Below are 15,503 nucleotides of genomic sequence, written 5' to 3'. Positions count from 1 at the left end.
TTATACCTCTTGAGCCACTCTACACCGCAAATAGCTTATTACTTTCAAAGCACTTGTTTGGAGCAGAAAACGTTATTCAAGCCTCACTAAGTCACTCTGCTCTGGTTTCCTGTACATATTGCTGAGCAGTGTCCTCTTGAACACTTCGTGATCCTTTCTCTGATACACACATGCTGAGCATACAGTAAGGAATACCTGAACCCCCCACAGCAAATTTTGATGGATTATCCTCAGACCAATGCATTCCACATTTAAGCGTACACATAAAAGTGTGGTGCGACGAGCATTCAGGTGCTGGCGATTATCGTCAAGTCAACTGATGATACAGCCAATCGTGGTGCCGACAAAGACAATACGGAATAGTCGAGGTTTCCATGGCCAAAATGGTCCCCAGTTCAAATCTGATAAAAGCGTTAAAAATCTCGGCTCTTTCCGGTCTCCCTCCAGTGTGACCTTCAAAGAGTCCTTCGAGGAAGAAGAAGACTCCACTCAAATGGCCATCGAATGGCAGACACATACGGGCATCAGAGAGATCCCCAAGTCCAAGGACACCAGGAGCATTGCAGCAAAGCCTGCAGTGAGAGATTTGTTACTTCAATCGAAGCTGATTGAGCTCATTCGCAAATCAGACCATTCCGAAGTGTATGCCATGGCTAGAAGATTTACAGCCGAATGTGACTTGACCAATACCCCAGCTGACTATCTAGAAACACTCCTGTCCATATACTATCGTTTTCTGGACTATGATGGGTTTGAGAAACTTCTGTCTTTTTATCTTGGTTCCACCCAGGTTTTGGCACCTTCGGTTATCAACGCGGCGTTGAAAATATATTTCAAGAGAGGAGAGTTTGATATGGCCAAAGCGTTTTTCCACCAGTACGTCATAATATCCGAGAAGGGAAATGCTTCGGTCCTCTATGTCTACATGAAATCGGCTTACCAAAGAAATTGCAGTCTTCCCGTGTATCTATCAGCATATAAGCTTTGGATGTCGAAGTCGTTCTCTGTCAGCTTGTCAACAGATTGTCTTTTGACTGAGATATTGGAGCACAAGGGCTCTGAGGATGAGGCCCTTTGGTTCCAGAAAGAACTACAGGGTCGTCATCATTCAGCAAGTCCGGTTATTTCTGCCATATCGTTTCTCAAGAAATCGCTTCTTCAAACCAACGTTCTGGAAGATAAGATCAAGGTGGTGGACCAAAACAGGGCCCTTCTGGCATCACAGAAAAGCAAGAAATACCTTGAAATCTTCTACTCCAAAGTACTAAAACATTTTGCTTCGTTCGGCAATCTGGAATATCTGAACAAGGTTGTTACTCGAATTGAGAGGGATCAGTTATCGATCCCGCATATTGTCACGTCTCGCGTGTCGGTGTACTATGTTATAAACGAGGAGCCGGCTATGCTCTTAAAGTTCTTCCAGCAATCCAAGGAGAAGGGAATATCATTTTCTCCGGTATATTTCCACAGATATTGGGAATCACTGTTGTATTCTTATCCATCTCATGGTGATGTGCTGCTGAAGACGGTTAGAGAGTGCTTAGCCGGGTTGAATAGCTCTTGGGCTAAAGAGATGTTGAAACAACTTCAAAACATTCTTCAGGAACGCAAGACCCGCGATTCGTTAGGTTCGAAACGTGATTTTGGTAAGTTGCTTGAAAACGAGCAATTTTTGGGCATGAAGACTGGAGATGGTTATCAAAAGGCAGAATCTGATCAGCGAGGCACAAGCGCTTTGCCCTTGAGAGTCAACAGTCCCGGTTCTGTGGACTACGAAAGCACTACTCGTGTTCGTCTAGCCAAGTTGGACGCTTCGATTTCAAACGGTATCAACCCCGCCAAATCGTCTCTTAAAAAAGTGTTGAACCGTCTGCACCCATCGGACTATGAAGACATCACCCGTCTGAGTGCGATGATATCGGACACCTACGATAGAGAGCTCATTTTGAACTCGGAGATCGTGAAGTTAAAAAACACCATCGCCAACATGTCTATTTTCGACAAAGCCCACACAAGGGCTCGCGAGAAACTCAACCGATTCACCAATGAAAATTGGGAGACACTGCGTTCAACAGACCTACTTCAATTGGCCGTGATCGCCTTGAAGGTCAAGGACTACCAGTTTGCGATCAGGCTAGGAAGCCATGCCTTTGATACCATGGTTAATAGCCAAAGTGTTTCGGAAGCTTACAACAACAACGATCGTATCACGGCTTACACTATACTGCTGAATGCACATCTCAAAACAGGCAACTACGAACAGTTGTTGCTGCTACTTGACCAAATGCAAAAAGACAATAAACTAGTTCTTTCTCAGAGGCTGATTGGCCATTTGGAAACCTTGCGGAGCTGGTTGGTGCGCTACACCGAAAAATCACAGGACGAAGAGATGAACGAAATAAAAAGGAGGATTGTACATTACATGGACGGAGTCATAGACACATGCAAGCGTCGCTTCCAGTTGCAAGCCTCAAGTATCCAGGAGAACATATTGGACGATGTCAAATTTTTTCAATCATGGGCAGGAGTGCGTTAACTTTCTGTCCGCTGTATATATCCATAAATGCATGATACTAAGAGTAACTTAATGAAGCTTGATAAGAAAAACATAAAGCCTACAGGTTTATCATGCATGATGAGGCCAAGTGCATCTGCCAACTCTCCCCGGGCATACAACCACCTGCCCCATAAAGCCTCCGTCTTTACAGATCGGTACCACGTCTCTGATCCTGTATTCTTTTCTTATTCAAAACTGTTTTTTACACAGTTCTGCCTGGAATCCTGTCACATTTCTGCCATGGCAACAGATGAAATGTGGCTTGATGAGGTTTCCGACACCTCTGTAAGTCGCCTCTTAAGTTTTCCAAGACTTTGCCCCATACTAATCTTTTAACAAGAACGACATCTCCAAAGACATGCTGAAATCCACGTTTGGTCATTTGACATGTACCATCTGTAACGAATTCATGTTCTGTCCATTTATGAACAGTTGTGGCCATTCATTCTGTTATACTGTAAGTGAAGTTCTGCCTGGCTCAGCCATGTTTCAAAAGCCGCCCACTAACTTTCCTAGTGTTCGAACGCGTGGTTCCAGAAAAGCATGACGTGCCCTGTTTGCCGTGCAAATGTGAGGGAAGCACCCATTATCAATCATGCTCTACGAGACATTTTGAGCAGTTTGATAGAGAGTGTTCCTGAGTCCGGCGGCGCTGCCAAAGAGAAGCTTCTCCAATTGAAGGCGGAAAAGGAGGAGGAATATCAGCGAGATGTTGGAAAAGGAAAAAGGCTGTTTGGGGGAGTTTTCCAATCGAACCAGTATGCCCGGATTGTCATTGATCATGGAGTGCCGAGGTGTTCCAGATGTCAGTGGGAAGCCTGGGGCGGTAGATGCTTATATTGCAATGCAAGGTTCCTGAATCCTCGTGAGGATGATTCGGAAGATTACGAGTCGCCCAGTGATAATAGTGATGCAGATAGTGATCGTCCGCAGCAGCCGGCTAATACCCACTCGCATCTTTCGCCCGAGGAAAGCGCGCGAGCTCTCGGTGCGGCTAGACTGGCTTACGCCAGGAACACAAGTGACTTCCAGAGAGATGCCAACATTATTATTGCAAGAGCAAGGGGAATTGCTGCTTTAGCCGGTGAAGATGTCTCTGATGGAGCGGAGGACTTCGATTATAATCCTTCGGATAGCGACGACGAGATATACATCAATGAAAACGCAGCTGATCACTACATGCCCCGGCAGGGCAACTTCTCCAACACGAGCTTAAGTTACGTCGCCAATGATTCCGAAGACGAGCCGACTGTACCTGCAAGACCACGTCATGTTTCGCGGGTGCCTTCCGTTCATGAGAACAGCTCTGACGACTCAGTTTTGATGAGCGACGACGACGTGCATTCGGTACCCCTCAGGTCTCAGCATTGGAGGATTGCATCTTCTGGATCTTCAGATTATTAGGGATTAGGATGAAAGAGGAGGAGAAGAAAGAAACTGAATTTTTGTTACATTTTTGGGTTTTGGATTGGGGTTTTTCACTGAACAGTTGTGGCACGTTTAGCTTGGGCTAGACTTAGAACAATGGTTACATATCACCAGATAGCGTGCAGGTAACCATCGCTAAGGAAGCGTGTGTTTTTTTTGTTGTTGTTGCGCGTTTTTTTGAATATTAGTTGTCACTATAGAGTCACGTTTTAAGCACGTTTGGAAATCAGCTGTCACTAAAAAAAAACATATTCAAAGCATCAGTTCTCATGAACGGCTTTATCTTCAACGATAAAACCGTCCTTTTGAGCACTGGTAGCCTTAATCAATTCGGTCTCACTGTTGACTTCAGAATCTGCCTTCTCAGAGGTCACACCATGGTGCTCAAGTGCTTCTGGTGGGATGCTCTTGTTGGAGTTGTAGACCAGGATACCGTATGATCTAGCACCTCTCTTTTCATCTCTCTTGTAGAAGACGTATGCCACAATCAAAGCAAAGTTGAAGGCCATACTGAAAACTGCAGAAGCAGTGAAACCAGTGAGGTAACGAGGAGAATCCACAGTTGGCCAGATTATCCGGGAAACCCAAGCCTGGGCCTGGAGACCAACGAGATAAATAATCATCCACAGGATACTTCTGTAATTACTGTCTTCTCTCAACATATCGCTGATCAAAGGATTGAAAACCGAACTCTGAGACCAAGACCAATAACTGAGATAGAAAGCAGCCCATTTGGCCGGTTCAGGAACATACCATTTTGCCAGAATCACGTTTGCAATGAAATTGATGATATAAGAGAAAAAGATCATTCCGAATCTCTTCCGCGTGATATCAGCACCACCGCATACAATGACAATCCAGATAAGCCCAAGAGCAGGAGGGATTGTAGTCAGATTGTTCAGCTTTCCGGTATCGTATCTTTTGAGAGATTTCAACCACAGAGAAAACGAACCGGAAGAGGTATTATTGGTGTTGAAGCCACAGAATTGAGCAAACCCAAGTACCCAGAAGTGCCAAGAGGTGAACGCTCTCTTCCAGGTCTTCTTGTTGAAAAAGCTCTTTACGTTTGGAGATACATCCGTGTGGTTTTCAGCCATTCTCTTTCTGGCCAGTCTGATTTCATCGTCAGTCAACCAAAGAGAGTAACATTTACTGGGGGTACCAGGAATGCAGAAAAGTCCCAGGAAAGCAACTCCAAACGAAGTACAACCGTCAATGATGAACATCCATCTCCAGCCTTCAAGCCCGTTGGTACCGTTGAGGTTCGTATAGGCGGCAGATTGCAAAAGACCAGAGGTCAAAACTCCAAGAAATTGACCCATATAGAAAAGTCCACCTCTTCTACCGATCTCAGATGGTTTGTACCAAGAAGCCAGCAGGAAGTGAACTGATGGAAAGAAAACAGCCTCGAAAGAACCAACAAAAAATCTCAAGGCCTGTAAAGCCGCAACATTCTCGATTCGATAGAGCACAAACGTGAAAAGAGCCCAACCCAGTTCACACACAAACACCACATAGGTGATGTTCATACGAGGCATTAGAAACAACCATGGTAGCTCAAAAACAACGTTTCCAACAAGGAAAATGGTCTGAGTGTTAATCAGGTCATTACCCTTCATTCCAATGGCTTCCTTCATTCCCGAGACATAAGCATTGTTCAAATTACTCGAGTCCAGGTATTTGACCCAGTAGCCCACAAACGAGTAGAAAGCCACCAGGAAATCAATTTTCCAAAGCAGTCTCTTCTCTTCAGCAGAAGTGCCAGGTTCGAACCAATACCACCATTTGTGGTTCTTGGACTCTTCTTCGGTTTCTCTGTATTCGAACTCGTCGAAATACTTGTACCACGGCTTGTTAGCCTCGTCCCTGAACTCGCGAATCGGAGGATGTTCCAAGGCCTCGACCAGGCTTTCGTCCTCAGTGCCATTTTCTGTGATTACCTTCGTGGCCAACAAATCATCATCTACTGCTCTGTAATGGGGCAGCCATTTGGGGAAGCTACCCTTTGGAAGGGGAATCTTCGGCAAACGAAAGCGGGGGATAGTCATCGATAAAGCTTTAGCCTGTCTGTAACAAGAAAGGTCGTCTCTAGGGCTGGGCGCGGCCTTTACATAAGGGTCCAAATCTCAAGATTTTCTATTGAAAATTCCCGGTATCCACAATAGTTCGTCTACAATGCTCAAACGGCGCAATCGGTAACCACAATCAGCTGCAGCAGGGGGTGCTTTTCTGTCTGCAGTTGCAGAATTGGCACATCGCGGGGCATATTGCATAACCTGTGGCATCGTGCGGCTCAGAGGGTGGGCACTTGGGGTGAGTGTGGCTGTGGACTCAGGTGTGGAGAATAGCATAAGATGACCGTTCGGGTTTCGTTTTTTTTTTTTTAGCTTAAAAGCCCAATTCATTTAAGCAGTGGATGTGGCATTGTGGTGATTCTGGTGATTTGACATCCTAAGTAAAAATTCACGCAGATGTCTGCCGAGGAAGTTGATCGCAAATACAACGTCCGTCCATTTGAGGATGTTCACGAATCTAAATTTAAGGATTCGCTTCCAATCGTCAAATTAGATGCTATTGATCTTTCAAAATACATAGAGGGACCAGAGGGGTATCAATCGCGGGTCGAATTGGCCAAGATTCTGGAGAAGTCAGTGACTTCGTATGGTTTCTTTAACGTCGTGAATTTTGGCTATGATCCCGAAAAGCTCGAGAGATTAAGAGGAATTGCGCAGGGAATTTTGGAGCTTCCATTGGAGGAGAAAGGAAAATACCTGGCTTCTGTTTGGAGGAAGGAAGACGAGCCTCCAGTGACAAAAGAGTATCTTGGTGGTGAAAGAGGACATGGATTCAAGCCCAAAGGATACTGGCCAATCAAAGACGGTGTGAGGGATTCGATCACTCATTACAACTTCAGGCATTTGCTTGAACCAGATGTTTTTCTGAGGGACATCGAACAGCATCCCGATCTAGTGAAAGTTCATGCCCAGGAGATCATAGAGTGGTACCACCATATCCATAATGACATTCTCCACAAAATCAGTAATTTGTGTGACATCATTCTGGGGTTGGAAGAAAACACCATTTGGAAACGTGCTTTTGAAGTCGAACCAGAGAATCCAGGCAAATCGGCTGGTGCATATGCCAGGTTCATGATGTATGAACCATACACCGCTGAGGAGTCAGCCAAAGCTGGAAAATCATGGTTGAGGGGCCATTCTGATATAAGTGGGTTTACTTTCATCACTTCACAACCAATGCTGGCACTTCAAATAAGAGATTACTACGACGGAGAATGGAAGTATGTAGACCACAGACCTGGCTCTCTAGTGGTGAACATTGGTGATTCCATGGAGTTCATTTCCGGTGGTTACTTCAAGGCTTGCATGCATCGGGTTGTTGAGCCTCCTCAAGATCAAAAAGATCATAATCGGTTGATTCTGATTTATTTTTGCAACCCCAAAGAGGATACTCCTTTGAATCCAGACGAGTACCGTTCGTCCAAACTTAAGCAGCTGGGATTGTCCAAATCCGAAAAGCTCAAGGACTGGGATGATATCACTTTCCAGCAATGGAACTTTGCGAAAGGAGCGACTCTGGGAAAGAAAAATGCCGAGGAAGAGGACGAAATTATTGTTTATGGAAGAAATATCGAGAGATGGCACCATTTCAAGACTGCTGTGGCATGAAGAATGAATGGTTGAAGGTGTGGGTTATGGGCGAAAAACAAATATCTTTCGAAATATTGACTATATAGTTAAACTTTACAAAAATCTTGACACATTTGATGACAATCTTGATTATTGTACGCTAAGGGCGCTGTTCTGAACTATTTTGCACATCTTGATAAGAAAAGATATTTTATCATATTTATTGTCAGTACGGTATATCACTATGTATGAAAAAAGTATTGCGACACTCGCAAGAAAAAACAGCTGATAGTTCAATTCTACTTCATTCTTTCAAACTCGCCTCCTTCGAGCTATCCAAACCAGCAATCTGGGTGGATTCAATGGACTCACGGTGACTCTTTTCAAGCTCAGGTGGAATGGTTTCTCCCTTGGCAGAGTTATAGACATAGATACCGTATTCCATAGCTCTCTTTTTCTCGTCACGTTTGTATAAAACATAGGCTAGAGCCAGAGTGAACGAGAAAGCCATAGAAAAGGCAGCACAGGTGGAGAAACCCTTGGGGAAAGAAGGAGAGTCCACAGTTGGGAAGATAAGTCTGGAAATCCAAGCTGACGATTGAAGCCCCATGACGTAAATTATCATCCATTCAATGTTCCGCTGGTTGACCTCGTGTCTCAGCATATCGTGAATGAGAGGATAGAGAATAGAAGACGGAGCCCACGACCAGTACGACATACAGAATCCAAACCATTTTGCTTTCTCGCTCACATCCCACACTGCCAGAACCACGTTGGCAATGAAGTTGAGAGTGTTGGCAAACACCATCATGAAGAACCGTTTTCTAGTGAAATCAGCTCCCCAACACGAAATAAAAATCCAGATTATTCCCAGGGCTGGTGGGAGGGTACTCAGGTTGTTTAACTTTCCAGTGGAGTATCTGTCTAGAGATTTCAGCCAAAGTGAAAACGAACCTGACGAGGTGTTGTTGACGTTGAAGAAAAAGATGTTGGCAACCGAAAAGAGATATACGTGCCATGAGGTGAGGATTCTCTTCCAGGTCTTGAGATCCAAGAAACTTTTGTTTGTGACCTTGGACAAGTTAGAGTGGTTTTCCTCCATTCTCTTCCTGGCCAATCTGATCTCATCATCAGTCAACCAAAGCGAGTAGCATTTGGTGGGAGTACCAGGAATAAGAACCAATCCAAGAAGAGCAACTCCAAACGAGATACACCCGTCAATAATGAACATCCACTTCCAGCCAGGAAGCCCGTTGACTCCGTTCAAATTTCTGAAGGCAGCAGACTGAAGGAGACCCGAGGTAAGAACACCCAAAAACTGACCCATGTAAAAGAAACCTCCTCTTCTACTGATCTCAGTAGGTTTGTACCATGAACTTAACATATAATGAACGGCTGGAAAGAAAATCGCCTCAGCTGAACCAACCACGAATCTGAAACCTTTCAGGGCTGCTGGACTCTCAGCTCTGTATATCACCAGGGTGAAAAGAGACCAAATCATCTCACACCCAAAGACGGCATAAGTGACAGAAACACGAGGCATTAAATAAATCCAAGGCAACTCAAAGATGATCTGACCCACCGTGAATAAGACTTGGGTGTTGATCAAATCGTTACCCTTCATACCAAGATCTTCCTTCATTCCAGAGACATATGCGTTGTTCAAATTGGCGGTATCAATGAACTTGATCCAGTATCCCATGAAGGCATAAAACGCCAAAATAAAATCCAGCTTGCAAATCAACTTTTTCTCTGCTGCGGAAGTACCTGGTTCGAACCAATACCAGAACCGATGGCTCTTGGCCTCTTCCTTGGTTTCTCTGTACTCATACTCGTCAAAGTATGCCCACCACGACTTGTTGGCCTCGTCTCTAAATTCGCGAACAACCACGGGCTCTTCTTTTGTCTCGAGGCCCGAGGTACTCAGCACTTCCTCTTTAATTTCTTCTTCATCAACAGACCTGTAGTGAGGTATCCATTTGATTGGTGCTGAGACAGATTTTGAGCGTCTGGGGAATCTGAAAGTCGGAAGTGGCATTACTGGCTTTCGAACTCGTACACGTTGTCGCCTTAGCTGCCGTTACCTCAAGGTCTGAAAAAGTGAAAAACTCTTCCAATATATACCCCTCCGCTCCTGACAAAAAATATTTCAATGCACATTGTCCTCGCGGTATCTAGCCAAGACTTCTTCAGATTTACCCCGATTCGGACCAATAAGTGACAACCTCTGAGGGCTACTGCCGCCGTATGCACGTCCTCGATTGCATAAACACTGTGGCTTCTGCAGTAATGTGCGGCTCAACTGCCGCAATGAAATTGGGCAACCTCATGACTTTGACGTGGGAATAAAGCGCAAAAAGGCTGTGGCGGCAAATTTTCCAAGATTATCAAATAGCCAAAGCGCGGAATTTAGTGTGGAGAATGCCGGGGTTGAGTCCCGGTCTTTATAAATGCGATAGCGGCCCCCGAAAATCAAAAAAGCGGAAGAAGAGCCTACATGATCTTTATCCCTCCAATTTTTTGGCCTTATCATCAAAATGAGTACGCTCGAAATTGACCAAAAATATAACGTTCGTCCTTTCGTGGATGTCCATGAAACAAAGCTCAAGAACGAAATTCCAATTGTTAGGCTGGATGCTGTTGATCTGAGCCAATATGTTAGTGGCCCAGAAGGCTACGCTTCAAGGGTTGAATTGGCCAAAGTACTGGAAGCTTCAATCACTACATATGGGTTCTTTAATTTGGTGAATTTTGGGTACGATCTCGAAAAGATCGAGCATCTCAGGGCGGTTGCACAGAGTCTCCTCCAATTGCCTTCTGAAGAGAAAGGCAAGTACCTAGCTTCAACCTGGAGAAAAGAGGATGAGCCGCCAATAGACGAAAATTTCCTTGGGGGTGAAAGAGGTCAGGGATTCAAGCCTAAAGGCTATTGGCCGATAAGTGAAGGTGTCAGGGATTCCATCACTCACTACAACTTTAAGCATCTACTACAGGAAGATTACTTCCTTTCCCATTTGGACCAGCACCCGGAGTTAGTGAGAGCTCATGCCCATGAGATCCTAGCTTGGTACCAGTTCATTCACAACGATATTCTTCTCAAAATCAGCAATCTGTGCGACATAATTCTCGGTCTCCAAGAGGGAACTATCTGGGAGCGCGTCTTTAAGTCTGATTCGCAGGACGAAAAGAAGTCTGCCGGTGGGCATGCTAGGTTCATGCTTTATGAGCCGTATGATGACGAAAACTCTTTGAAGTCCAACCAGACCTGGCTGAGAGGTCATTCAGACATCAGTGGCTTCAGTTTCATCACTTCGCAACCAATGCTCACCCTGCAGATCAAAGACTATTTTGATGGAGAGTGGAAGTACGTTGACCACAGACCTGGTTCATTGATTGTGAATATCGGTGACGCCATGGAGTTTATTTCGGGCGGCTACTTCAAAGCTTGTTTGCATCGTGTTGTGGAGCCCCCTCAGGATCAAAAGAGGCACGATCGTATAGTATTGATCTACTTCTGCAATCCTAAGGACGGCACTCCCCTCAACCCAGATTTCTATGAGTCCAGTAAGCTCAAGAGTCTGGGCTACTCCAAAGCTGACAAGCTAAAGAACTGGGAGGATATTACTTTTGCAGACTGGAACACAGCTAAGGGCCAGACACTTGGAAGAAAGAATGTCGGAGAACGGAACCAGATTATTGTCTATGGTCGTAATCTTGAAAGATGGCACCATTTCGAGGCAGCTGCTGTTAATTGAAAAAAATCAACGAGAAATGCCTACTGTTTTTTTTGTTATTTTTTGTTTTAGAAATGGCTATTTTTACACGCTATTCAAAATAATAAAAAAAATTAGTGGGAAGGACAGGAGGGTGTCTAAAAATGTCTGGCCTCTGTCGTCTAAAGATCTATTCCTTCGAGCTGGAGTCGCTTGGTTCGTCGCTTGGTTCGTCGCTTGGGTCACTGTTCTTGACCTTCTCGGACGTCAGCTGGTATTCTGCTGGGATGGTTTCTCCCTTGGCCGAGTTGAACACAAAGATACCGTACTCCATAGCCCTCTTCTTTTCGTCACGCTTGTACAGAACATATGCCACGGCCATGGTCACAATGAAAGCACCGGAGAAGGCCGCACAGGAGGAGAAACCCTTGGGGAAAGAAGGAGAGTCCACGGTTGGGAAGATAAGTCTGGATACCCAGGCTGACGATTGGAGACCCATGATATAGGTGATCATCCATTCGATGTTTCTCTGGTTGACCTCGTGTCTCATCATGTCGTGAATGAGAGGATACAGAATTGAGGATGGAGCCCACGACCAGTATGACATGCAGAAGCCAAACCACTTGGCAGACTCGGCAACGTCCCAAACGGCAAGAACCACGTTGGCAATGAAATTCAGGATAATGGCAAACACCATCATGAAGAACCGTTTTCTAGTGAAGTCGGCTCCGAAACACGAAATGAAAACCCACACGATTCCAAGCGCTGGTGGGAGGGTACTGAGGTTGTTCAGCTTTCCGGTGGAGTATCTCTGAAGAGACTTCAGCCACAAAGTAAACGAACCGGAAGAGGTGTTGTTGACGTTGAAGAAGAAAATGTTAGCAATCGACAACACATAAACGTGCCACGAAGTGAGGACGTTGGTCCAGGTCTTGAGGTTGAAAAACGACTTGACGGTTGGCTTGGCCAAATTAGAGTGATTGCTAGCCATTCTCTCTCTGGCCAGTCTGATTTCATCGTCTGTCAACCACAGAGAGTAGCAGTTGGTTGGAGTACCAGGAATGAGTGCAAGACCAATAAAGGCAACACCAAAGGAAATACATCCGTCGATGATGAACATCCACTTCCAGCCGGCCAGTCCATGAACTCCGTTCAAGTCCCTGAAGGCAGCAGATTGGAGCAAACCAGAAGTCAACACTCCGAGAAATTGACCCATATAGAAGAAGCCTCCTCTTCTGCTGACCTCGGTGGGTTTGTACCAACAAGAAAGCATGTAATGGACAGCTGGGAAGAAGATGGCCTCGGCAGCACCGACGACAAATCTGAATCCCTTCAAAGCTGCAGGACCTTCGGCACGATAAATGACGAGGGTGAAAGTGGCCCACACAAGCTCACAGAAAAAGACAGCATATGTCACAGAAACTCTTGGAAGGAAGTAAACCCATGGCAGCTCAAAAATGATCTGACCAACGGTGAACAACACCTGGGTGTTGATCAAATCGTTACCCTTCATACCAAGATCTTCCTTCATTCCAGAAACATATGCGTTGTTGAGGTTAGCGGTATCAATGTACTTGATCCAATAGCCCAAGAACGCGTAGAACGCGATGAAAACGTCCAGCTTGCAAATCAACTTTTTCTCTGCTGCGGAAGTACCTGGTTCGAACCAATACCACCACTTGTGGTTCTTGGACTCTTCCTTGGTTTCTCTGTACTCATACTCGTCAAAGTATGCCCACCACGACTTGTTGGCCTCGTCTCTGAATTCACGAACAACCACGGGCTCATCAGCCTTCTCAGTCTTCTCGGCCTCACCGGTTACCTCGTCTTCAATAAGATCGTCATCAACTTCCCTATAGTGGGGCATGAACTTTGGCAGAGCAACTGCCGACAGGAGCTTTTGCGGGAACTTTGGTAGACGAAGTTTGACCATTATTCCTGGGACGTTTGTTAGTTTTGGAACAGAAAAATAAAGAATAAAAGGAAGGAAAAAAGACAATATCCGAATGGTCCCAGGCGGTGTGCCTAGAAAAAAAATGCATTTGATAGTGGCATGCTTAGCGGCATGCATATGCTGAATTTTTCAGTCTTAACTATGGCTGTCACGTGAATTGATACCATGGAGTATTCCACTTACGCCTTTTAGCTCATCGCTGGATTCCCCCTTTGGGAAGGGCATCTGCCCGGGAGCTTCACCGGCTTACACTTCGCACCCCACTCAAAGAGATGAATAATAGTACTAAAAGTTTGCATGAATAAGAGAGACCACAGTTTCTGCATATCTGCTCGGCAGCCCGGTAGTCCGCCCGCTAGTGATAGGATCCTTGACGGGTGAAAAATGCATTCCCCAGAATAGTGGGTCTTCTATTGTGCGAAATTTTTTCTGCCTCAGATAGTCAACGCATCTGGAAACTCACCCCGATTTGGCCGTTAGCACTCTAGCCACACTTTTAGCACCAGAATTCCAGACTCGTCAATGAAAAATCAAAAGAACATAGCTATGATTATGAACTACTTGATGAGTTTGAAAAAGTAAAGGAAATAGAAAACAGAAAGAAAAAACAATTTTGGGATTGCGCGTAATACAGCTGCGAACCTCAATAATATATGCAAAAAAATAAAGGTCTGCGCAAGCCGGGAATCGAACCCGGGGCGGATCGATGGCAACGATCCATTTTACCACTAAACCACTCGCGCTTTCCGATGATGTCGATAATATTTGAGACACCCATACAGTGTCATTCTGGTTGTTACGCGACAATCAAACGTGCTTTTTGATGGTAGACTATCACTTTGCAGCTTTAGCTGAGGAATTAATTGCCTCCTGTACCGTTGGTTTGGGGTAAAGTAGCATTGGTACTGGCAGTATATATGCTCATTCGGGACTGCTCAATTCTTCTCTAGAAGCTTGAGTGTTGCTGCAGGTATGCGTTGTATATCTTCAATCTTCATGTACCTACATCAGTGAGAATACAGGCTTATGCTTGTGATGATATAATATTATTGGCCAATTGAGTTTTGCTCGATATGGCAGACTGCTTTGGTTAAAGGATTGCCTGTCCCGGGTGTGCCTTCGATCTCTTACTGATACTCTTATGGCAATCAGAAGTGGAGCCACTTTTCACAGAGCAAAGCTCTTGATGAGAATGTTGAAGCACGCAATATGACTCTGCAAACTATCTAATAATTGAGAATATAATATGCAAGAAGTCACATGATGGGTTTCGTATGAACCAGATATTCTTTGCACGCTGTTGTTGGCGACTTCCCACTTTCTGCCAGCATGAACAGCCAAGAGTTAAAGCTATACAGGACATACACAATTTATTTTTCTGCTTAGGCGTCTCTTTCTCTTCCGAAATAAACCCACATGTATGGGTTTTCGCAGGAGTCCCAGGCAGATTTCTTCAAGCATATTTCTTCAAGCGCTTCAGGCTAGTGTATTAGTCGTGTCAAAATGTAAGCTTACCACCTGCAGCGGAACAAACCGTAAACGGTAAACCAGACATATTATTCAACCACTAGCTTTGGTAGAATTGGAAACGTCAACTATCGCCATAATGAAACTTTAAGAAATTGAAATCCCTTTCATCATGACTCAATTGCCATTTCGTACCCGTTTTTCAGACATCCCATTCAACGGAGCTACAATCGACTACCCCCGCCATGCGGCTTCCTGCTTTAGCGTTAATATGGCGAACCAGGCAAAAACAGCTTCACAATTCAAATGCAGTCAAAACAGCTTCAAGTTGAAGACAAATAGTAAACATATTTCTGCCAGGGGAAACTCTTTAACACATACACTAATCAAAACTCTCTACTCTTTCGGGCGCTATTGTAGTTAGCGATAACGGCTTGGCCGAAATAGCTGCATCTGCAGGAGAACGCCTGAAGAAGATTGTCTGTTTGCATAATTCAGTTAGAACTTCCATGTGGCTTCGGATTTGTTTATATTCAATATTTATTCTTGACCCGATCAAGATTGATTAGATTTTTGACTTGAGTCTAAACTTCTTTATTTGAAATTCTCATGTTTTACGGAAAAGCACGTAAAGCTAAGAACTAATGAGGAGATGGTTCCGGTGTGGAGAAACCAAACATCGGTTTAAAGTCCCCGAAAGCAACCTGATATGGAGACATAGAAAGTAGTGCCTAGCC

The 15,503-nt window shown here is 44.8% G+C and overlaps 7 protein-coding genes across 7 annotated transcripts, besides 1 other annotated feature; 4 read left to right on the top strand and 3 right to left on the bottom strand.

Moving 5' to 3' along the window:
• Positions 1-238: 238 nt before the first annotated feature.
• On the top strand, positions 239-2,536 carry KUCA_T00002381001 (uncharacterized protein; the record flags this gene model as incomplete). The annotated part of the gene is made up of 1 exon (XM_022602628.1): positions 239-2,536. One exon carries the CDS (start codon positions 239-241, stop codon positions 2,534-2,536), a length of 2,298 nt encoding a protein of 765 aa, XP_022458414.1.
• Positions 2,537-3,100: 564 nt separating this feature from the next.
• Positions 3,101-3,961, top strand: KUCA_T00002380001 (uncharacterized protein; the record flags this gene model as incomplete). Its single annotated transcript, XM_022602627.1, has 1 exon — positions 3,101-3,961. One exon carries the CDS (start codon positions 3,101-3,103, stop codon positions 3,959-3,961), a length of 861 nt encoding a protein of 286 aa, XP_022458413.1.
• A 284-nt stretch (positions 3,962-4,245) lies between these two features.
• On the bottom strand, positions 4,246-5,622 carry KUCA_T00002379001 (uncharacterized protein; the record flags this gene model as incomplete). The annotated part of the gene is made up of 1 exon (XM_022602626.1): positions 4,246-5,622. One exon carries the CDS (start codon positions 5,620-5,622, stop codon positions 4,246-4,248), a length of 1,377 nt encoding a protein of 458 aa, XP_022458412.1.
• An 834-nt stretch (positions 5,623-6,456) lies between these two features.
• On the top strand, positions 6,457-7,671 carry KUCA_T00002378001 (uncharacterized protein; the record flags this gene model as incomplete). The annotated part of the gene is made up of 1 exon (XM_022602625.1): positions 6,457-7,671. The coding sequence occupies one exon, from the start codon at positions 6,457-6,459 to the stop codon at positions 7,669-7,671; it is 1,215 nt and encodes a 404-aa protein (XP_022458411.1).
• Positions 7,672-7,936: 265 nt separating this feature from the next.
• On the bottom strand, positions 7,937-9,670 carry KUCA_T00002377001 (uncharacterized protein; the record flags this gene model as incomplete). Its single annotated transcript, XM_022602624.1, has 1 exon — positions 7,937-9,670. The coding sequence occupies one exon, from the start codon at positions 9,668-9,670 to the stop codon at positions 7,937-7,939; it is 1,734 nt and encodes a 577-aa protein (XP_022458410.1).
• A 499-nt stretch (positions 9,671-10,169) lies between these two features.
• On the top strand, positions 10,170-11,387 carry KUCA_T00002376001 (uncharacterized protein; the record flags this gene model as incomplete). The annotated part of the gene is made up of 1 exon (XM_022602623.1): positions 10,170-11,387. One exon carries the CDS (start codon positions 10,170-10,172, stop codon positions 11,385-11,387), a length of 1,218 nt encoding a protein of 405 aa, XP_022458409.1.
• A 148-nt stretch (positions 11,388-11,535) lies between these two features.
• Positions 11,536-13,278, bottom strand: KUCA_T00002375001 (uncharacterized protein; the record flags this gene model as incomplete). The annotated part of the gene is made up of 1 exon (XM_022602622.1): positions 11,536-13,278. The coding sequence occupies one exon, from the start codon at positions 13,276-13,278 to the stop codon at positions 11,536-11,538; it is 1,743 nt and encodes a 580-aa protein (XP_022458408.1).
• Positions 13,279-14,005: 727 nt separating this feature from the next.
• Positions 14,006-14,068: a sequence feature (Short protein (KUCA_T00002374001, CDK26402.1) was converted to a misc_feature.).
• The last annotated feature ends 1,435 nt before the right edge of the window (positions 14,069-15,503 follow it).

The sequence above is a fragment of the Kuraishia capsulata genome, genomic scaffold (genome assembly GCF_000576695.1).
Source record: "Kuraishia capsulata CBS 1993 genomic scaffold, Kuraishia_capsulata_scaffold_3, whole genome shotgun sequence".
NCBI lineage: Eukaryota > Fungi > Ascomycota > Pichiomycetes > Pichiales > Pichiaceae > Kuraishia > Kuraishia capsulata.
Note: the sequence above shows the minus strand (reverse complement) of the source record. Positions and strands in the feature narration are given on the sequence as shown.